The 22,753-nt window shown below is 47.9% G+C and overlaps 1 protein-coding gene across 3 annotated transcripts; it reads right to left on the bottom strand.

The window, feature by feature from the left end:
• Positions 1 to 82: 82 nt before the first annotated feature.
• Positions 83 to 22,026, bottom strand: glcci1b (glucocorticoid induced 1b). Of its 3 annotated transcripts, none has more exons than XM_030369398.1 (9): positions 21,869 to 22,026; positions 21,315 to 21,706; positions 16,588 to 16,736; positions 11,653 to 11,742; positions 8,711 to 8,836; positions 4,400 to 4,528; positions 3,929 to 4,121; positions 3,283 to 3,385; positions 83 to 2,770 (listed from the first exon to the last, which is right to left on the bottom strand). In XM_030369398.1, the coding sequence occupies exons 2-9, from the start codon at positions 21,619 to 21,621 to the stop codon at positions 2,452 to 2,454; spliced, it is 1,416 nt and encodes a 471-aa protein (XP_030225258.1). In that variant the 5' UTR covers positions 21,622 to 21,706; positions 21,869 to 22,026; the 3' UTR covers positions 83 to 2,451. The 3 variants fall into 3 exon arrangements, with proteins under 3 accessions (XP_030225258.1, XP_030225260.1, XP_030225259.1); XM_030369400.1 differs by having other exon boundaries at positions 8,711 to 8,833; XM_030369399.1 differs by having other exon boundaries at positions 21,315 to 21,736; positions 21,869 to 22,022.
• Positions 22,027 to 22,753: the final 727 nt, after the last annotated feature.

Here is a 22,753-nt window from a genome sequence, read left to right as displayed (position 1 = left end):
AGTTTGAAGTTGGGTGGTGTCACGATTGGTGTCAATGAAGATGTTTTTTGTGCGAGTGTTTTGTAAGACAGTACCATCAGGGTGCTTTTTTCTTGTTGACTTTATTGAAAAAAAACCAACAAAAAACAAGATCTACATACAAAAGGTAATCCACAGGAGAACTCGATTACTTGTGCCAGGAACGCCTATCGTCGTTTAACTGCACGGCACCAGAAGCATGCAAAGAAAGAAAAGGGTTTGTGATTTAACTCCTGAAGCTGGAAAGGAAAGAAGTGAAACGGTTAACAGGTCCGTGGAATGGTTGTATGTTTTAAAAGCATTGTGGTTTGTTGTGCAAGTGGCTTGGCACAGCTCACGTTTTGGAACAAAGCTAAATATCTCTCAAACTCAAGTAAAGCCATGGCATACTGGACTTCCATCCAATACAATTATTAATTGGGTTATTTTTGTTTTGGGTGGGGGGAAACTTTTATAAGGAATGTCTACGGCCGGTTTGGAACTTCTAAGGCAACCTAATCGTACAAAAAAACAAAATGTTTAGACGTGGTCCGCTGCCTTCACTTCCAACGCCACACACACAAAATCAAAAGTCTTTCCCTACGGAATCTTATTCGGAATATCTGGCCACTACCAAGTAAGTGCTTAGTCTTGTGTAAACAATTTACACAAAAATGTAGTTTTAAACAAAGTTCGGCCAAACACAAGGCACTCAAAAAAAAAAAAAGTCCTTTGCGTCTGCTAAGCCTGGGGTTATTCTCTCTGATCTTTGCGATCTGCTTTGGTACATCATTTACAAAAACGGGAATCGGCCGAAAAAACGGGACTAGCACTAGCCGTGCTATCGAGTTAGCACAGAGGAGCTAACGAGGCTAATCAGATGGCATCGGTGCTCTCAGCCAAAGGAGGAAAACGCAGATCTGTGGAATGTGTCGTAGCACCTGAAACGTTTGAACACCTGCGAGTGGGTGTGTAGGCGTGTGTGTGTTGTGAGGAAGGTCTCAGTTTGGTTCACACTCACACAGCCCCTCTGGCCTTTCGAAGCATAGCTTAGCTTAGCATAGTTCATAGTCTTGACTCGGGAATGATTGACAGCCGCGGCGTGGCCGCGGTTTCCAGACGGGAACTAACGGAATACATTCTGCAACACCTGAGTTTCTTTTCCTTGGATTTGTCGCTGGGGGGGCGGGGGGGTCTTTGCGTGTCGCATGAGTTGTCATTGGCTCACATATGATCAGATATGTGTTGTCTGTGTGGTGCATGTGGTGAGCGTTGCTGGTTAGCTGGCTAGCTCCATATGTACAATATATTAAGGCTGGTTCCCTGTGTCCACTGTGCTGCTAGTACTGTAGCTAGCGCCGGCTAGGCCGTGTGCTAAGTCGCTTAGCTTCAGCTATAATCTAGAATGAACAGTGTGGAAAAGCTTATGGGTCAAGCTAGTAGCTTGCTGAACACTAAGCGGTTAAATAAGCTGGTTAGAACAATCAAACATTAACAAAACGGTTCCCCTGTCTCTGCCCTGCACTCCCTTTCAGTTTCATTTTTTTTCTCCTTTTTAGTATTTTCTTGAAAAGAACTGCTCTCTACTGAACACAATACACTGAACAGTCATATCCTCTATTTTTTTGCAACCAAAATAAAATAATCAAAGCGTTTTGTGTGTTATTAGGCTTGTTCACCGGGCGGCCATCTTATCTTCGGCATTTGGTTCCATTGCCCGGCTGGCCTTCTGAATCAGAACCAAGATGGCTGCCTGGTTACTAAGGCCCGTTGGCTGGTTGTCACCGTGAGGAAGGCGGTAGAGCACTGCGTTAGTTGCGAGAGAGGGGTTGTTCCCAAAAACCTGACCAGAACCAAGGCAGCTCAAGGTAGATCCCACACGAGCACCCAGACGGCTCACCACACACCCAGAACAGAAAGGTATCAGGCCCAAGACGGCCTTCATCTTTAGGGGAACTGGGACTGCTCGTGATAGTGGAGAGGGACGTGACTGAGGCCCTGCTGGCTAGCAATTGGGGTTAATGGAGGCTGTGGTTCTTCCTGTTTTGGTGCCCTTTTCCCGTTGTGACCGCGGGGGAATGCAGAGAACTCTCCTTCCTCGGTATCCACGGAATCACCAACCGCCAAAATCGCTTCAACACACCTCCCCTGGAGATCGTGTTCTCCGACTCTCTGCCAACGGTGGGCTTAGTGTCAATCATCCAGCGAGGGAGGGAGGGAGGGAGGGAGGGAGGCGGAGAAGGGGAAGAGAACATTCCTCCATCGTAAAGGCGGCGCTGGTTTGGTTAGACAGCAGAAGGCTATAGGACTCATCTCCGCGTGACAAGTATTCTTAACATTCTTCACTGGATACTTGGGGGTGCTTGGGTGGGATGTTTAGGAGGGGGACTGGACCGGGGGGCAGCGGGCAGCTCTGGAGGTCCAACCCCCGGCTGGAGGGAGCCGGGCTCGGGTCTAGCTGCTGCTGGCGACGAGTGCCTTAGCGATGCTGCCCTCGCTGCCCGGGTCTGTGCTGATGGTATCCGTTGTGTCTGTGCTGCCGTCGGTGGCGCCCGCGCCCGCCGCGTCTGTGTCTTTTATTCTGATGGTGGGGGTGGTCGCCGGTAGGTTGCCGTGGAAACCGAGGTCAGTGTAGGACGAGGGGGCGACGGAGGAGGAGGAGCAGAGGGAGGGGCAGAGTTTGACGGGACAGAAGGCGGAGCCACGGGGGATGAAGTTGACCTTGTTTTTGTCGGGGCAGGAGAAGAGCGGGAATCCCTTGGACCGGCTGGACCTGGAGGGAAAGACGGACACACGGACAGGAATGAGCCAACGCATGTACAGTTACATTTACATTCACTACTTCACATTCATCCATCCATCGAGCGACAGGTGGCAGAGCGGGTTGGCTGGTAACCAGCAGGCTGCTAGTTCGATCCCCAGCTCCTCCTAGGAGAAGCTGGGGATCAAACTAGCAACCTCCCGGTTACCAGTGGCCACTGGTTAGACTGTGGAAGTGTCCCTGAGCAAGACACCTCACCCTAACTGCTCCCGCCCAGCTGGCTCTCGCCTCACATGGCTGTCACCACCGTCAGTGTGGGAATGAACGGGTGACTGTTAGGCAATATCATAAAGCGCTGTGAGTGGCCACTGGATGGAAAAGCGCAATATAAATGCATTCCATTTACCATTCACCCAAACTAGTCACTCCGACATTCACATGGATGAGTTCCATTGCTTCACTCAGCGGGGGGGTCGGAAGTGAAGGTATGACAGTGTGTGAGAAGGACGGACAGACGGACTCACCCCAACTCCTCGAACACCTTGACCCTCTCACAGCCCTCGGGCGGCTCTCTCTTGAACATGTAGCTGTTGTTGGGTTTGGGGGACGTGGCGAACTTCGGCAGGTCTGTGGACGACAACGACAACTTTGGCTGTGAGTGTGCCTTCGTTCCGCAGATCAAAGAAGACGTTGAGCAAGTGATTGCCAGGTTATAATGTTATCTGATACACAAAAGAGGACCACACATTGCCAACTATTTGCCAACCCTTTCCTGTTCAGCAGGCGAGGCAAGAGCGGCAGGTTTGATGTCTGCAACCAGCTGTACTTTGCAGAGAACGCTGCAAAGAGCCTCATCTCTGGTTTTACGGTCTCCCGACGTGAGATCACCATGGAGATAGCGTACTGGGGACCCGGGCTGAACAATGGCTGGTGCGGGGCCAGACCCAGGACCGACCGGCCCTAGCCCCATGGAGGAATTTGTTGTGCACACTACACAGCTCCGCTCCGATCACTCATTTCCTTCAGTTGCAGTTGGCAGAGACATCAGGAAGCGCGGGAGTAGGAAACAAACAGGGGAACTCCCTTCGTTTGGGGGGGCTGCTGTGCGCACACCGCACGCACACACACACACACACACACACACACACACACACGCACGTCTTCTGGTACCTTTGTCGGCGTCCTCCACGGAGCAGGGGCTGCCCCCCACCGAGCGCAGCCCGTCGGGGCTGCCGGGCCGGGGGGAGGGGCTGCTGTCGCTGCCGCTGGACGGCGCCTGGGTGTCCGTGTCGCGCGTGTCCCCGCCGTTGCCATAGCGATGCGGAGGGAAGGGAGCCCGGCGGCCGTCCATGACGTCCATGGCCTGCGAGGTGGGAGGGCGAGGGGAGAGAAGGGCGAGAAGGGGAGTGAGTGGACACACACACACACAGTGCACGTGTCCCAGTGGGTGTGTGTAAAGGGCAACCAGAGAAGCCAATAGCAGGCCAGATGGTGATGGCGTCCACACTGTGAACAGTGTAATGTGCACACTGCTCTGTTTTGGCAATAGGATATAGCTGATTCAGACGACAGCCTGGCAAAGGTTTGGTGCACTGCCGTCTCTGATGCGCGTCTGTCCGTGCGTGTGCGTCCGTGTCTCACCTGTAGACTCTGCTCCCCGTCCTCCCTGATGAAGACGTTCTCCAGCTCGTGGTTGATGCCCTCCACGTGGCTGGGCACCCTGGAGATCAGGCACTTGGGCACAGACAGGCTGGAGGACATCGCCTTGGGCTGGGGGACACACACACACACACACACACACACACACACACACACACACACGGTTTTACTGAGGGACTGCATGCTATTATGGAACTACATTAGAAACCCACCACAAATGTCATAGTTTGAGCGTAACTAAAATACATTTACAAAGAGTAATACAGACCAGTGTTTCCCATACATAGACCCATGTGTGGCGCAGCGCCAGAGAATGAACACAGAGCGCCACAAATTGTTTCTGCTTTTATTTTTTGACGCGTTTTTGAAACATAAATATCGTTCCGTTCATTCATCTCCGCATAGCACTCTTTCCCAGTCATTCTCGTTCACACACGCACACAGAGCAAACGGCCCCCCGTCAGGACTCCACGTCTAATCTCCCCCCCCCCCCCCGTCGGGAGTCCACGTCCTAATCCGCTGCCGCCAGGGGGGCAACACACATTCACACATTGCTACCTGGACTGTGGGAAACACCGCATACAGATTGAAATGCATTTATTTTAGGATCCTCCTTGACCTCAAAGTCAAGCAAAACTGTTTTATTTAATAGAGCATGCTCATGGATAGACACAGGCAGCGATTGACCAAACAACTTGAAACTTTCACCTCATGGGCAGTAACATCAAAGGAAACGGGTGTGGGGGGGGGGAGAGACCACCATGGAGGGATAAGGACTGACCCAAGGCTGGAGTCAGCCACGGCGGGAGAGACCAAGTTAATTCACAATACACTATGGGGGGAAGTGGACTTGTCTGCAAGGATGCAGGACAGCTGAAGGAATCTACACATCAAAGGGGACGGGAGATTGGGCCCGGCTTCAGTATCAGACTTTGTGGCTTCAGAGGCGATGCAAATGTGAACTGGCTTAACACCTTTCAACGAGAGAGAGGACGGGAGCTAGCTCTAGGTGCACTAAGGAGAACTTAGGCAAAATATACCCTTTTGATTGATATGTAACAATGTAAACAAGGTTATATAATGGTTACAACTGTTTTTTCCACAACAACGACAAAAAGGTCAAACTACTTGAGGACTTTCACCATAGAATGAACAACGAAGTCCAGATTAGAACAATTTTCTTCAATCTGTCAATATTTTCCTAAGAAACCTTTCATAGTTGAGCCAGTGAACCTTAAACAGTTTCTTTGGTTAAACGTGGTAATATTTCTGACATGACAAGTCGACATAGTAATGTATGCGAATTTATGAAGAATGACATGCATCTAGAATAACCTTTTTGCACTAGGTTATTTGTAACATGGGATTCTATCAGAGAATTAACATATGTATGAGGGAGAGACAAGGAGATACACTGAGTGACCCACAGAGAGAAAAACAACCGGAGAAAGACATGCCTCAACATGTTCCCTTCAAATCACTCTCAACTCCTGGTCCAAAGTGAATGTCATGGAGGATTTCCTTAAAGAGCAAGCGAACCCAGAGACACTCATTTTGTTGTCAACGTCGTCATTTGTCATTAAAGTTGGCGTGGGTCATAACCGTGGGGAAACACCCCCCCCCCCCCTTTCCAAAAAATCTCAGCACAAAACTCATTCTCTTAAATTACATAGTGTTCGAATTAAATCTGAAACATTGAAGAGCTCCCTGGCTCTTTAAAATTAAATTCCACTGCAAAAATGAAACGGCCTCATTATATAGACTTCACACATCAGAGCATAACTGATGGACCTCCGGTCTACCGCTTGATCAGGTTACGACTGTCAGGGGTGAGGTATACACATGACATGCCATTATCACCCAGTATAGAGCATATGGGGAAAAACACCATGCATGGATGCCGTGTATCTAGACCGGACACACACACACACACACAGAGTCGGACGAGAGGACTTTCACATGCAGTGTTTCCCCCCGCACTGTATGGTTAAGGCTGCTGCCTTAACAACAATAGGGCCCCACCTTCACTACCAATGTATTAAAAAGAAAATGCTAAAAATATATACCTATATATATTAAAAAAAAAAAGTATATATATATATATATATATATATATATATATATATATATATATATATATATATATATATATATATATATATATATATATATATATATATATATATATATACACACACTTTTAATGATTATTTTTTAATTATTATGCATGAACAAAGCGCAAAACCCCAGTAGGGCAAGAAAACATGTGCATATGCATCAGTAGGTGCGTTTCCATCCCCCTAATTTAATGCGAACTTTGAAGTATCGAATCAGTAAACGGTGATGGAAACCCCAAAATTCGCATCAAAATCCTCTAATTCGCAAAAAAGTTTATCCGCTCGCTTGAGGTGGTTATTGAGAAATGCGAAACAGAGTAAATTCTCAAAATGGGAGATGGAAACACATTTTTCGAGTCAGCTGTGACGTAGCGAACTTTGAACACACAGGACTGACAGTCTTTCCGATTTCCACATAACGACTGGCCATAGCAACCCTGCCGACATCAACATGTAACGTCATCGCCCTATTCCGCTCCAACCACTTGATGGAAACGCACCTAATTCGAATTACTTTTTTGCGAACTTTCTAAAGATTCGCATCACATTTGAGATGGAAACGCACCTAATGATACTGTTCAAAACAATAGTCGTTCGAACAGAAACCCTCACCGAAGACTGCAGCGCCACGAGCCAACGCTCTGTGACCACCTTCACTAAGACATTCCCTGGGGGAAACACTGACATGTGTAGTCTCTTTCTCAGTGAATGGAAAAACCCCCTCGAGCAATTCATCAGCATGTGAAGTCACAGAGAATGTGTGAATCCATTACACAATAATTCAGGGAATTAAAAACAAGAAAGATCGCGTCCATAACCTGAGGTTTCTGACGACATTAATCCTAGCCCTGGGTTCCTCAGCAAAACTACAATTAAAAAAGATGGTAAAAAGACAAACCTTCCGATATGTATGGCTTCAGAATACGATGAGGTCGCCTTGCTGAACCTCATATAGTTGTATTGTTTCTTTTTAATTTTGTTATTCCTTCATGAAAATGATAACCAACTTATTTTCTCTGATCGATCCGTAGAGCAGCATGTGAATGTGGAAGTAATTCAATTATTTGGGCACGTTGCAAAATGTTCACCAAATGACCACGAGTCATCGAATCGGCAGAGACCGCGAAGGTCGTGACGCCAGAGGCTGGGTTGTTTTTGGTGGGTCACTATTTGTTAAGAGTGCAGAAGGCTTTTTTCCAGTCATTTCAGATGCAGGTCATTAAGGGGTAGGCATGCGTGAGGTCATCTTGTTCAAGTCGGTTTATGAATCCCGGTACATTTCCACTGGGGAGTCACCACTGCACTATGCTGCCCCCTTTTACTTGTTCCAAAACACCCAGTGCATCTACAAAATGGAAGTATGGATGTTATGGATCCAAAATGGATTTCAGTTCACCACATCCTGTCCCATGACAAGCAATGACCATGTTGGAATAAAGTCTGAGGTTTGAAGAAGGTCGATCATTTAGGCTGGAATATCTTTTAATTACTCCATCTTCATCCTTGAACAGCCAATTAAGAGTTCATAATTAATTAATAATTGAGACAATATGTGGCACTTCTCAATCACTCTAAAGGGAATGAAATCCAAGGGAGTTGGGGTGGGAGAAAAGGTTAAGAGCGAGGGAGGAGGAATGCTTGGGGATCCAGGGATATTTTACTCAATACTTTGGGAGTAGTTCAAATCAACTGGGTCCACAGATGTGATCTGTATTATTTCCTACTTAGATGGCTTCTAAGCTCTGACTTTTTGCCACATTTACGAAAAGGTTTAAGAGTAAACCATTCGAGTTTCCATTGCACCGGTCATGTGTGGTGCAGAGGGAAGGTAGTGCCCGGCACTTGGTTGGCCTGGGCAACAATCGCTAGGATCACCCATTCCATATGCAACAAAGATAGCTAGGATAAAATGCAGAGTTCTGTTTTTGAGTGCAAGGAGGAACAACTTACATCAAGTGCCAGGACTTACAACATACAATAAGCGCGTAAGAGGGGTGTGGGGGGAGGAGGCTATACAGAGTCTAGATGAACTCTGAACAAGTGACCAGAAGCTCTTAGTCAAGGTCTTTTAACAGCCTGTGCAAAAACAACTCTGGTGCAGTGACCCAGAAGCTCTCGCGGCGTGCCACTTCCACAGGTGTCTCCGCACCGTTTGCCCCCAGGAGCTGCGTCTCACCTGGGGGGGGCAGGCGTTGCTGTACTGTGTCTGCTGGGACTGCTGTGGGACGCCGTGCTCCTTGTCTTTGCCCTGGCGGCTGACCTGCTTGCTGCGCTGGAGCTGCAGGCGCAGTTTAGCAATCTGCTGGAGGAAAAGACGAGGTTATGGTTACAGGTGGCCCTGTGTGGGTACAGGTGGGGTGCAGGCAGGGGTGACGGGTGCGGTGGTGCAGGGTGCCTGTGAAGTAGGTGCACAACAGGAAACTAAGAGGCACGCGTGAAGCCAGAGAGTAGTCAGGAAGTGAACGTAAGGGCCGTTAAATAATGTTCAGAGGTTTTGTTTATACATTCCATGCAAGTCAGCTTTATTTATAGAGCGCATTTCAAACACAGGCTCAATGTGGTTTACATAGGGTATAAATATCAACTAAAAAGAGGAAAGGATCAAATTGATTCAAATAAATAAAAAGGATCAAATTAGCAGCAGAAAGCAGAAGTAGAGACAATCAGCAAAAAATATAAATAAATAACACCCTTCCAAGAACCCTGGACTCTAAATAAAAGTGCAATAAGTTGACTGATAAGTCAATTTATTATACGCATATTTAGTGCACAGGCCCTGAGTCCCAGACGCCTTCAGCTGGTATTTACTGTATCAGTCACCCCTGAGTCCAAGACCACTTTAGCTGGTAGTTATCCTTTTGCTAACCAGGCCCTCATTACCCAGCATTTAAAAATACATCTGTCAAACATTTAAAAAGCCTTTACAACCCACAGAAACCATAGTTCATAAACATGATATAGTATAGCATAGTGATCAAATCTACTACGAGTAACAGAATCTATCTGATCAGTCAACGTAATGTATCGTCCAACTAACCGATAAACCTTAAGTTTATTCATGCCTGTGCACTTTATCTGTCCACCTTACTCCACTTCTCCAACACTAGTCAGATCCTATCCATTGGCATCAACCTTCATCTGATGACTAACGTGGGAAATGAAGAGGTCCGTCTCTGTTTGTTGTGGAGAAAGACCCATTAAAACTTTACGATCACGTTAGGGCGCTACTGGCAAGCTAAGGCGAGTGGACGGCGCACACGCCTACATGAATGATTGCTATTCAGAGCTGGTAAATAACTTTCTGTAGCTTGACCTCTGACCTGCACTCCTCCAGCACTGCTGGCAGTGATTCACTCGACGTGTTGGCTCTGCGCTAAGCAAACCAAGCTCTAATCTCAGCGTTCCCTCGTATAAAATGTGACAAATGTTTGTACACCTTCACCTCCGGAAGGCTCTTCATCAACTCCCACGCGAAGTCTGCAGAACCTGGCCACTATAGAGTATTGTTTTAATGACCAAAACAAGTACAGTGTGTGTGCTCGGGAGATGGAGGTAGAGGGCTGCCTCTGTGTCTAAGCAAGGGTTAGAACAGGTTATGCCAAGCTTAACACAAGCAGTTGGACTATGCAGACAAAGGTGCAGTCTTTATGGCCAAAGTGTGTGTGTGTGTGTGTGTGTGTGTGTGTGTGTGTGTGTGTGTGTGTGTGTGTGTGTGTGTGTGTGTGTGTGTGTGTGTGTGTGTGTGTGTGTGTGTGTGTGTGTGTGTGTTCGCCTGGCAACAGTCAACAGAGACAGCCACTCTGGAGACAGAACTCCTCCACCTCCTCCTTCATACATGAAAGCCAGAGGATCCCCAGGTTCACCCATAGTGTGTACTGAGGTCACGCATCGCATATAATAACAAGCCCAGGCAGTGCTGGTTTGATTCCAGGTCATCACAACTTCCTTGTTATTGATTCAACACGTCAGGGCAGTGCTTTGGAACTGACCGGGCAAACGCAAAAGATAGGAACACGCGCACGCACGAAGGGGGGGGGGGGAAGTCGTGTCAATGTCATGATCAGTATTGTTTGCACCTGTCAGGTTTCAGTTGCTTTCAGCTCTGTAGGATCCAGAGAGTTCAGGACTCAATAACGCCACACTTAAGCTCAGTAGTATCATGGCAAGGCTGACCCTCAGCCAAAAATAGATACTGGGTTTGATCGGCAAGTTTCACAGCCTATCTGGAGGGCCTGCTTGCGAGACCCCCTAATCTCAACCTGCCACTTAGTGACATGCATCTTAAGTCACTGATCCTTACTTTGGTTAAACTGTCTGCTGAACTAGCAGGGAAGAAGGTCCCCAGGCTGCTATAAAGCATCTCTCGATGGGAAGGGGGGGGCCTTCTCATTGGTGGAGCCGAGGATGAGGACGAGGGGGACGGGGAGGGGGGAGGGCCGTTACACACACCAAACGACATCCCCACACTTCTTTCCAAAACAACAAGCCGCAGCGAGATGAGGGGTTCTGGTAGTACGAGAGAGACGGCGGGAGTGGTTAAATTTAGCCTGCGGCCTGTGGAGCTGGAGGCCTAATAGCCGTGTGGTGGCTGGTGGTCGACCACAACGCCTGACTGATAGAGGGCCTCCGCAGTACCGCCGTAAGAAGCCCGACGTTTAGGGGCTGACCTCAGATCCTGACAAATAAAACACATTTTCAGTGAATGGCCCCGAGCTCAAGGGTCTACAAAAACACACCCGGAGGAATGGATGAGTGTTTAGTCTTGAAATTACACATACCACCTGCGGTTGGATATGTGGGGTCACAGTGGCCAGTTGGAGATAATCTAGTGCTGTCAGGCAGAGGCTAGTTGGACGTACGATAGTGCCATCAGACAGAGGCAGGCCGGAGCCAAACTAGCACAGAACCTGTGGTTGAATATGTGGGGTCATAGTAGCTACTTAGAGCTAAGTTAGCCATATCAAAAGAGAGGCCGGCCTGAGATACACTAGTGTTTTCAGGCAGGGGCTAGCTTGTGCTCATTTTGTGCTGGTAGACCCATGGGCTCCAGGGTTGCGTCGGTTGGGGCGTTGGGGCGAGTGTGACTTGGTTGAGGGCAGATTGTGTGGGGTAGCCTACCTCCTTGAGGTGGTCTGCACTGCCCCAAGAGGCAGATCGTGGGTGAGGACTCCCCTGGTCCAGAGCTTCGTCTATCCAGGGGCCTGGAGTCTGAAACACGTGGAGATACGAGCACATTTAACACACATGTACAAAGTTAGATACAAGCCATTTGGCGGACACCGAGATCCACAGCGCCCTACAATACCGATGTACTGGCAATAGCAGTAGAATAACCTTTCGACACGCGCACCTCAATTGAGTTTTGTAGAGTTTTAAAATTTTCAATGAAAAACAAATAATGAAGTGGTAAACAATCAAAGGCACTACGAGGCATAGACAACATAAATAAACATAATTGTGATGCTTGCATGCTTCCATGAGTAATATGGAAAAGGTTTAACACGAGTACCGCGAAGCAGACCCAAACTTAACAAGCAAAACTCCCAAGATTTGCAATGCAAATTATTGTTGTAATCCCAGCTGAGTTTAATATGTCGAATCGAATGGTGGAACGCACAACAAAACAGCGAATGAGCATCCAGTGCCAGCAGTAGGACTACAGGACGGTTCGTGAATGCTGAGCCACAGTCCTCTGGCCCTCATCCCAAACCCAAAAAGGCCGCCCTGATAAATGTCAAATATCCAATGTTCTCCCCCACATAAAGTCAGTTCTGTCCGTGCACTTCTTCTGCTCCAATTACATAAACAGGGAAACGGTTAAATTATGTAAATATATGCGAAAGCAGAGAAAGAACTGAGAATGATTCATTCATCGCCCCCCCGCCCCTCCCCAGCCCTCCTCGTTGGGGCCGTATCAACAGCAAGTCGCCTGCTCAAACAAATCCTCAAACGTCTCAAAGATAACAGCCACATCCGGGGGTGCTGGCCCTCTTAAATGTCAAGGCCCCCGCAGTGCCTTGTGTCTGACCCCCACCCCCTGCATAGGGCGGCCTCTGCGGCCCTGCTCGGCGGTCTACTGCCCGACAGCCCAGCGGCCAAGGGCCGCCGTGATATGGAATACCCCCGTGTGAATAATGAAGAACACACGTCGGGGCAGCCTGGGCCGGCCTGTTGGCTCTGCCCCCCCCCCCCCGCTCTGTGGAAAGGACAGGCCTTTAAATGACTGCTTGTGCTCTCATAAAGACGCTACTGTGCCGGCCACGCTGCGCGGCAGATGTGTTCGCCGGCCGTGGGCTTTAACGTTTTTGTGTGCGCGGGGCTTAGGGCCCGGCCTGCGTTCTGTTTGAAGCGGCTGCCAAATGTGGACAGGCTTAGAGACGGGGCCTAATCCGTGCATACAGAATACGCATGGCTGGAGTGAAAGGGGAAGGAGAGTTACCCCCATGAGATGAAGTGGGCTCCGTGCTTAACCGGTTTGGGAACTGCTGCTGCTCATGGTGCGTAAAAAGTGTGGATCATATTTTGACGTTTTAAAGTGACAATCTTGAGCCGTACAAAGGAACAATGAATACATCCGGTTGAAGAGGACAGCCCTTATTATGAAAACCAGTTCATGGGGAATTAGTTATCATTTATAATGGTTTGGCTGGACAGGGTCAGTCACCGTAAAACAAAGAGTGGAATCGACATGCCATTATGAGTTCGACCTGAACTTTGACCTTCTAGTTATAGGTCCTTTTTTTTTTCAGATTGCAGGATTAAGCATTATTTGTATTTGTGTTGCAATTTTATTTCGGTTTCTGGGAATTCACATTAGTCTAATAAATTGTGTTACATGCGCTAGCACTCAACAACACATTCATGTTTTGCTTTCGCAGCACGGAATGGATCAATAACATTTAAATATCGTCTTTAATGTTTTTTCCCACCTAGAGTGTCTCAAAAGTTGTGTCACATTGTTAACTGTAAAGTAAGTACCGCACGGGACCACAGGATAGCATTCCTTATTGACACTGTGCCCCTGAACACATTGAGAGTCTGTTAAGAAAATCCCCCACCTTTATTTACATCGGAGGCCTTTTTATCAACCCCAGTCTTCAACTTCCCTCCTCAATGTGTGCTCTCTAAGCCTGAGCGCCAGGTGTTGAGTCTGATAATGTTCTGTTGGGAGATAAAGCATGCTTTACCGCCGCCGGCAGCGTGTTAACCGCGATTACGCTTCCCACCCTAGGGGGGCTGGGAGGAGGCTCGGGGAGAGACAGACGGTACGTGGCCCCGCTCTGCTTCGGAGCAGGAAGCAATGGCTCAGCTTCCGTACAATCGCCCTGGAATTCCTGTTGGTTTGTTTGTATTACATGCCAGGACAAGAGAAAGCCAAACACCGTCGCTATCGCTCGCTGTGGGCTCCACATGGGGAGAACATGCATTGCGGTCAGCTAGCTTGTTATCTTCTACGTGCTTGAAATTTCTCTCAGGCTCTTGATTACAGATAAACGCTTTTCTTTCCTCTCAGAGGCGGCTTTGTAGGTTGCCAATAGTGCTGCCTCTCCGAGTGAGTTGATCCTATAATTTATATTATAAGTATGGCACTGTTATCAATCAACTCTTATGGAGATAATAATAATGTATAGATGGATGTTATGGGAAAGTGTTTAACTTATAGTGTGGGTGTTTAAGTTGTGTAAGTGTGTGTGCATAAAAGTTAGCGTGTAAGTGTGTGTCTGTGAATATGCATACGCTGGTGTGTGTGCGCACGCTCGCGTGTGTGCATACGTGGGTGCGTGCGTGCGCCAGCCCACATGCTTGCACCAGCTCGCCTCTGCTTTCTGTATGTCAGTCTAATCTTCATAGATGTTGTGTTGTGTTGTCTAACCACAGGGCCCAGGGCCGGGTGGACCCAGAGCGCTCATTACCATATGTATGGGCCCTCTGCTCTTCAGGCGCCTCACAAAGGGAGCCAGGCGAGGCAGGCAGCGAGCGGGGGCCAGGTGGTAGGCAGTGCGATGCCTCCTCCCCTGCGCCCCAGCCCTGGGGACAGGTGCAAATGGCTTCACCTCCATGCCGAGCTACGTTACAGCTCAAAGGGGAGGCCGTCTTGAACTTGCATGCCGCACAACAAAAGAAGCCCTGAGGCTTTTGTCTGCTGGGGTTCTGCTGTTGTTGTAGCCTAACAAGCCCGGCGCAGGCCCGGCTTGTTAGGAGGAAGTGCTGCCTGACTATTATTGGAGTGGGGAAGGGGAGGGCTTTTTTTTTTTGTGCGCTCTCGCTCTACAATTATATTGCTTGGAAGTTGTTGAACATTTTTCCCTTTCAGAACCCACACAGCCTTTTCCTCTCCTCAAGTTGGCGTGCTTTGAGTGTCCTGCGTTCTGATGGTGGCTGGCACTACACCGGCAGGAGCCTCCAGCCTCTGTGTCCATTCAGCATAGGAATTATCATCTCAAGAACAATTAGCACACTGACACATCTTTGCAAATCTTTAGTCTCGGGGAATGGCGGGGCTTGCTTCCCAGTGCCGTTCCCGGTCTTGCCGGTCCCATGTAAACCGCGTTGTAATTATGGGCCGAGAGTTCTGTATGCAACTCCTTCAAGGGGGCCCTAATGGACCCCTCCACTTCCTCAGCACCAGACAAAGAGCTGCGAGGTGGTTGAAGGGTTAAAGGGATGGAGCCCATGTAAATGAGGCTCGGCGGCTCTGCCACACACACACACACACACACACACACACACACACACACACACACACACACACACACACACACACACACACACACACACACACACACACACACACACACACACACACACACACACACACACACACAGGGGCTGGAGTTGTGTCAATGTCATGATCATACATATTCAATATTCAACAATCCACCACACAGACTTGCATGAGAACACACACCCACAAGTGCATTCAGGGGTCAGTGCCATGGCCAGATTAGTGGGTTTCCATGTACAGGCTGCTACCCAGGAAAGAAGTGGGCCGACCGCGGACCACAGAATCCATATGTAGGCTTAATGGAGTGTTATGATGAGCAATAAAGTAATAAGAACCAACTTAGCAGCCTTATTAAACCTACATCTGTACTGAGGCAGGGCTGGGAAATTGCAGAATACATTGCGTCAACGCTTTCAAGTTGTGGTGGATACGGCTAGCCCACTTGCAGGAGTAATTCTAGGCTAGCTTAGTAGCTTGAGCATCTAGGCAAGCTTAGTAGAGTGAGCCACTTGGCTAGCTCAGTAGCGTGAGCCACTTGGCTAGCTCAGTAGCGTGAGCCAATTGGCTAGCTCCGTAGCGTGAGCCAATTGGCTAGCTCAGTAGCGTGAGCCAATTGGCTAGCTCAGTAGCTCAAGCCACTTGGCTAGCTCAGTAGTGTGAGCCACTTGGCTAGCTCAGTGTCTTGAGCCACTTGGCTAGCTCAGTTGCGTGAGCAACTTAGCTAGCTCAGTGTCTTGAGCCACTTGGCTAACTCGGTAGCGTGAGCCACTTGGCTAGCTCGGTAGCGTGAGCAACTTGGTTAGCTCAGAAGCATGAGCAACTTGGCTAGCTCAGAAGCATGAGCAACTTGGCTAGCTCAGCAGCATGAGCAACTTGGCTAGCTCAGAAGCATGAGCAACTTGGCTAGCTCAGTATCATAAGCAACTTGGCTAGCTCAGAAGCATAAGCAACTTGAGTAGCTCAGTAGCATGAGCCACTTAAATAGTCTAGTTTAGCAGAGCATTAGTTGGCTAGTTCATTACAATTTATTTGATTTTACTAAAGCAACTTTATTTTTTTGATTTTTCTAAAGCAACTTACAGACACGTCATTAATGAGCAGGTTCGGCATTTCATTGGGTTTCAAACTCAGAACCTTATACCTAGGGGTAATTACCCTAACCACTCACCTACCCCACCCCACCTCCTCTCACTCACTAGCATGGCACCCAGGCTAGCTTCAGCATGACACCGCTTAAACCGGCCATGTTCCTCGAGTGAGACGAGGGGAAATCCAGCTTAGAAATTCTTCCTGTGCACACAAGAGTTTCCTACCAGCTCGGCCGGTACCTGAGTGGCTTTGTCTTTCATGCAGGAGGAGTAGGGCCCCTGAGTGTCCCGGGGCCACTGGCCTGTGAGGTAGGGCCCTGTGATGGCGTCAAGGGATGACGTCCGCAGAACGGCACTGGTACCCCGCACGGGGAACTTGGACCTCTCCACTGTGGATGGAGAGAGAAGGAGGAGGAAACGGAGGGAGAGTGTGAGTGAGGAGAACAGCAGCCATCTTGGTTCGGGCTCTGTCCTTTACGCTCTGCCAAGCCAAAATCCTGTAATGGATCAATGAGGCACCATCCTATCTTTTCTACCGAACGATGGGTTTAGTGCCCGAGGTGGAAACTTTTTGGGCGAGTGTTCCACTAAGGTTGACTTAAAAGATAACGTAGAGTGCGATTGTGCGATGAATCTGTAAGCAAAGCCAGATCAAGATTAGGCCATACAAGTAATAAACACTTTGGTTCTCGAGAGCTCCCTCTTCTTCCATCACTCTCCGTTGAACTTTTAAAAAGCATGGACCATTTCTTTAAGCTGGGAAGTATTAGTGCCGAGTAAATAACATGCCTGCGCATCGGGGCTGCAGGCAAACACGAACCACTGAGTCAGAGGATCTGGGCTGCATGTTAGAGGAGCAGTCTTCCGTGAGCCAGAGTAGTTAAGCACACCACCCACAACAGAACTCATAAACAACGACACAATGCACACCAACACCGCCTGCATCTACTCAACATTCCTGCACTGACTCTCAGTGAAATCGAACCCAAACACACACACGCAGACATACACACACACACACACAAGGGGCATGGGGTAAGGAATGGGCGAAATGGGCTCCAACGCCAGTATTACGGTCCGTGTAATTAGTGAAAGCCCTGCAAGGGAAGTGTCTTGCCTTGGATATCAAAGCGAGTGTGAGGACAGGGTGAGGTTGCTTGGAGGCCTTTTCCGAAGGGGGTTGTCCCATTTTTTCCCCCCAGAGCAGGTCAGCACAGATGCCCTTTTTTTTTTCCTGCAAATCCAATCCATACAAGGACAGGATCAAGTGAGTCAGGTGGACCAGAGGAACAAAGCAGCATATTGTTGTGCTGATGTATTGTGGTGGGTTCAGCGACTGCGTAAAAGCATATGAACACATAGAGGTGTCACCTTGCAGAGTCTTTGCAAGGCGCTGTGGTAAGGATACATGGCTCGCAAAGGTTATTTACTCTTGTTGACTTGGTGGACTACGCTAAACCACTGAGTGCATAGGATGGAAGAGGATTCCATTGTAGGGGTGGGTAGGTGCGCACGTGTTTGTGCGTGTGGAGGGAGTTTCTGTTTTGGGCATGTTAAATGCAAGACAAAGGCAGGTGCAATGTTACTGAAAAACTGTTGCTTCGCTTTCTTTGTTGGTCAAAGGACAGATTATGGACAAATTATGTTAACACTAAGGTGGATCCAAGTCCTTTCTATGGGTCTTCTGTCTTCGTTATGTCCTACAGATAATACCCTGTCCACTATTCTTTGAATTATGTCTTTGATAACTTCGGGTAAAAGGTTCGGTTGGTTCTTGTTTTGCCATCAGTTAGTGACAGTCATAAAGGTAAAAAATATCCATGTGGCCTTAACGGTATTTTGCTAAGCAAATGGACTGCTGTGTGCCATCTTGCAAGTCACCTTGTGAACTTCACAAGTTTGTTTGTCTGTCTGTTTCGAGCCAATGCTACAAAACGCATTGACTGCAGACTGCGGGGACGGTGAGCATATCTCCAGACCCTGAACTCCACAGGATAGGAAAACGGTTCGAAGGAACCACAAAATAATCAACCTGTACTGTAAATCATTTACAGTTAAAGCCTGTATTTCTGATTATGATAGTGTTCTGAATGTACACAAAGGGGACCGTTTTGTGAGAGGGCTGGGTAGAATTACAGATTCTTCTTCGAGTCCTAAAGTATTACGCCCAGAACACATGGCCATGTTGGAAAATATGCAGAATAATGTGATTGGATTTAAGTCAAAATTGGTACTATTGGAAGCGAGCGAAAAATGTAGCCCACTACATTCATTCTCTGTTGAATAAAATATGATTATTTGATTTATTTGGCTATAAGGTATGTGGGAGAGGGAGTCTGCCTTCATAGGAAGAGTCTGTTCAGCATGAGGCAGCCTGCCTGTTCAACCACTGTGTTTCAAAGATCACACACACACACACACACACACACACACACACACACACACACACACACACACACACACACACACACACACACACACACACACACACACACACACACACACACACACACACACACACACACACACACAGCGTAATTAGATCCTGCAGCAGCACGAGCGAATTGCAGGAAACGTACTTCATCAATTGGGACGAGTTGATTGTTTTCTCATTTGCTGCTACTCTGCAGTTTAAATGGGTGACAATGAGGCAGGGCAAATTTAGCACAGCTGGCACTTTGATGGTGATGGGGTGGAGAGGCTGGTGGGGGCTTCATTGTTGCCATGACAGCGTGGTGAGAGGATGATGACACGGAGGTGAACCTCCAGGTCATGTGGTGGAATGTCAGCCCATCGTTTTAGAAATCAGGGCCAGGTGGGGAAAGATGCAGCAATGAAGCGCATTTCAGGCCAGCCGATCGCTAACTTAGCTCGTAGAGTTGCATTATGGGGCATGGATTGTTTGAGTTCCAGCGGACCCGGCCTGTTCCATCAAAGATTGATTCTTCATTCTTTATTGGTGACTTGCTGCCCCGAGAGAATCTTACTGATGTGATGTTGCACATGCTGTGTTTACGGTCTCATATCACAGGATTTTGTTACTGCTCTTGGGATTTCCGCCGTAAACATTATGTCAGGGATCAACACCGAGATTTTTTGAAGTACAACATTCAATAACCCTGGGAAACTCCAGCTTAAGTTTGTATTCACAGAGCACAACAATAACACAAACCATGTTGTCCTTGTTAATACAGCTGCACAACGTTTACAGGAACATAAAGGGATTTATCAGGGATATCGTCTATAAATATTAATAAAAAATGTTGTTGTTGTAGCAAACTTTATCGAATCCATCTTGAGGTTAATCCAAAATCTGAAGTACAAACAATAATTGTTTATTACTTTGTGTGACGGTATTACTAATTCTTAACACAATCTGAAATAGTTGTTAAGGGAGTACCTGGTCTGAGTTTAGTTTGTTTTGACCAGAAGGTCAGAGTCATACAGGAGACTCCAATCTCAATCGTCACCACTTCCATGGGACACTGGTCGGGTTCAAAGGTCACTTCTTTTCAGTCGACTTAGGAATTTGGAGAATTCTCCGGTCTACTCTCTCTCTCTCTCTCTCTCTCTCTCTCTCTCTCCATCTCTCCTTCTTTAAAAGTCAGCCAACCATGTTGTTTTTGGTGATGTGCTACTCTCCTTGTAAGCGAGCCGTCTGGATGGAAAACCAGCAGAGGTTCACTGTGAGTTCTGAAACACGGTTAAGCGTGGTAAAAGCCACAGTGGACAAAAGAGGTTCCTGTGCTGTGTGGGGCCCCCCGTTCACATCAGGCCCCATGCGTGTGATGAACCTGAGGAATGCGAGCCACGTTGTAACAGCATTGTCCTAAAAACATTATCCACTTCAAATTAAAAGTACCGGTACACTCAAAAATAACAACTCAAAGTTAGAGTGCAAAAATGTAACCGATGAAAGGTAGATAGAGACAAATAGATTGAGACATATTGATAGGAACACTGATTGCTGATGTGACCCAAGGGTTGACTCAGAGGCTAATATAACAAGATGCCAGAGGTCACATTATGGGCAGAGCGCATAGCTGTTGCAGGCTGCGGTCGTACACACTGTGGTAAGCGCGAGCACAATCAGTCTCAGCATGCCTCCAGCCCTTCACTGGGAGAGAAAAAGCTGTATTCAGACACCTCTGTAGCGACACATTGCTCAGACACACGCCAGATGGTAGCTAGCTGCCTGCGTGTTTGACCCTGGTTCAATAGAGAGCACGGGGGCTTACAGAAAACAGCCATTATTCTCCAATGGAGAAAGCCTCCATGGATGTGTGTGTGTGTGTGTGTGTGTGTGTGTGTGTGTGTGTGTGTGTGTGTGTGTGTGTGTGTGTGTGTGTGTGTGTGTGTGTGTGTGTGTGTGTATGTATATATTGTATGCATTTTCTCTCTCCATTTCTCTCATATTTCTACACAGAAAGAGAGCACTCTACGTAGTGAGAAAGAGAGTGACACACACACACGAGAATGAGTGTTTAGAGAAGTCAGTGTGGCAAGTCTGGGAACAGCCTGGGGCTGATTTAGGCCAGGGTGGAACTCCCATATCCTCCCAAGCGGTCCGTCCCCTTATCACCCGAGCGTCAAAAGACACCTGACTACACCGCATTGTGCCTCTCAGTGGGGGAACACGGTCCCTGGACGACATCCCTGCCAACTGGTGCCTCGTCCCACTCTTACGCACTAACCCCTTTAATAAATGGATGATAGGATGAGATCTCGCCAGATATTGTTTCCACAGGTTACCCAGCAAACACCTGACAAACAAGTCCATTACCAAGAATAATAAGTACATTAACAACATTATAACTAACACGCTTCAATCATTTTCCCGACGTGAAAGACACGTTGAATCCATTACCATGAAATGACAGTGTTACAACACGCATATGAACAACATTATAACTCACTTTTCAGTGACGTTCCCCTTAAAATTAGTGACCCAGTAAAAAAATCTTTACCTCTGCAGACGGCCGAGTCGGGGGAACCCGAGTCCTTGTTTTCGGGGGAATGTCTTTGCTTGCCATTGGCACCAGAGTTCAGTATGGGGCTGGCCGGATTCGAGATGCACGTACTGTTGGTTCCTCCTCCGACGGAGAGGGTCTGGGTCTGGGTCCGCTGGGTCGGGCTGCTGCTGCGCCCCCCGGGGCTGAGCAGCTGGTAGGGCACCGTGGCGCGGAGGGGGTGCAGGCGGCAGGCGGAGCCGGGGGAGCCCGCCGTGCTGCGTCTCACCCGGGGCTGCTGTAGCGAGTTGCTCGGGGCGGACATGGTGCTTTAAAACGTTTTTGTTTTTTTTAACTTACAACCCGTGTCGTCCCCGAAAACGTTTTGTTTTCCAAAGTTGTCGGTTGTTCTGTCGGAAGAGAAGGAAGAGACGGAGAGACTGGTTAGGAGGGGGAAGAGAAGGAGAAAAGGAAAAAGGTTACCGTGGCTTCCTTTTAATTTTTCAGCTCATGCGGCCGAGCTGAACCGACAGCTAGAGAGAGTACCCGCTCCGGGGGAGGCTGTCGCTTACCTGGGAAACACTAAACCACGTCCCCCGTGTCCACACACATGATAAATATAACTTTTAAAGTGACTTCTTCCACTCTTGTTGTGTATAACGTGTGTTTTTCAGCCTCTCCCGTCGTCCTACCTTCCTCATGACCACGCACTCTGAATGACAGTTGGATCAGGGAGGCTACTGGCTGACGCTGAGGGGCGGGCCAGACTCTCCGGTTCTGACCGTATGGTTGGACGGCGCGGTGGTACAGTAGCGTCCGTCATTGGTGCAGCGCCGACTACGGGCAGCGCTTTGAGCCAATCGATACGTTCGATGGATTATAATATATTTAGGATGTATGCATATTTCTGTATGTTTAGTGACTTGTCCCTTTAGAAACTCGTACGTTTATTTTTATTAGTTATTTATGTATTAGAGATAGTTCATATTTGTCAAAATGTCGCAATCCATTTAATTGAGCCACAGTTAGCTAATGAGCATATATTACATAAATATAGTAATAAGTAATAAGTAATATAGACCTGAAAATGTTCTTTCCATAAATGGAACATTTATAAACAAACCATAAGTACACAGTGCAAATCACCTGCTAATAAAATGATGGGGTGTTTAATGAGTTCATGCTTGAAATATAGTTTCCTCCAAAAAAAAAAAAAAAGTATAAACAAAAAATAAATAAATAATTAAATTTACCCTACAACACAGAAAGTAAACATCTGATGGTGGACCACAGAAGGGCCATCTGTGTGTTTGTGTGTGTGTGTGTGTGTGTGTGTGTGTGTGTGTGTGTGTGTGTGTGTGTGTGTGTGTGTGTGTGTGTGTGTGTGTGTGTGTGCTGGTGTGTTAGCGTGCAGTGCGTGTGAGTGTGTGTGTGCGTCTCTGTGCCTGCGTGTGTGT

The sequence above is a fragment of the Gadus morhua genome, chromosome 11 (genome assembly GCF_902167405.1).
Source record: "Gadus morhua chromosome 11, gadMor3.0, whole genome shotgun sequence".
Lineage (NCBI taxonomy): Eukaryota > Metazoa > Chordata > Actinopteri > Gadiformes > Gadidae > Gadus > Gadus morhua.
The sequence above is the reverse complement of the archived record's forward strand: the minus strand, read 5'-3'. Positions and strand labels throughout refer to the sequence as shown.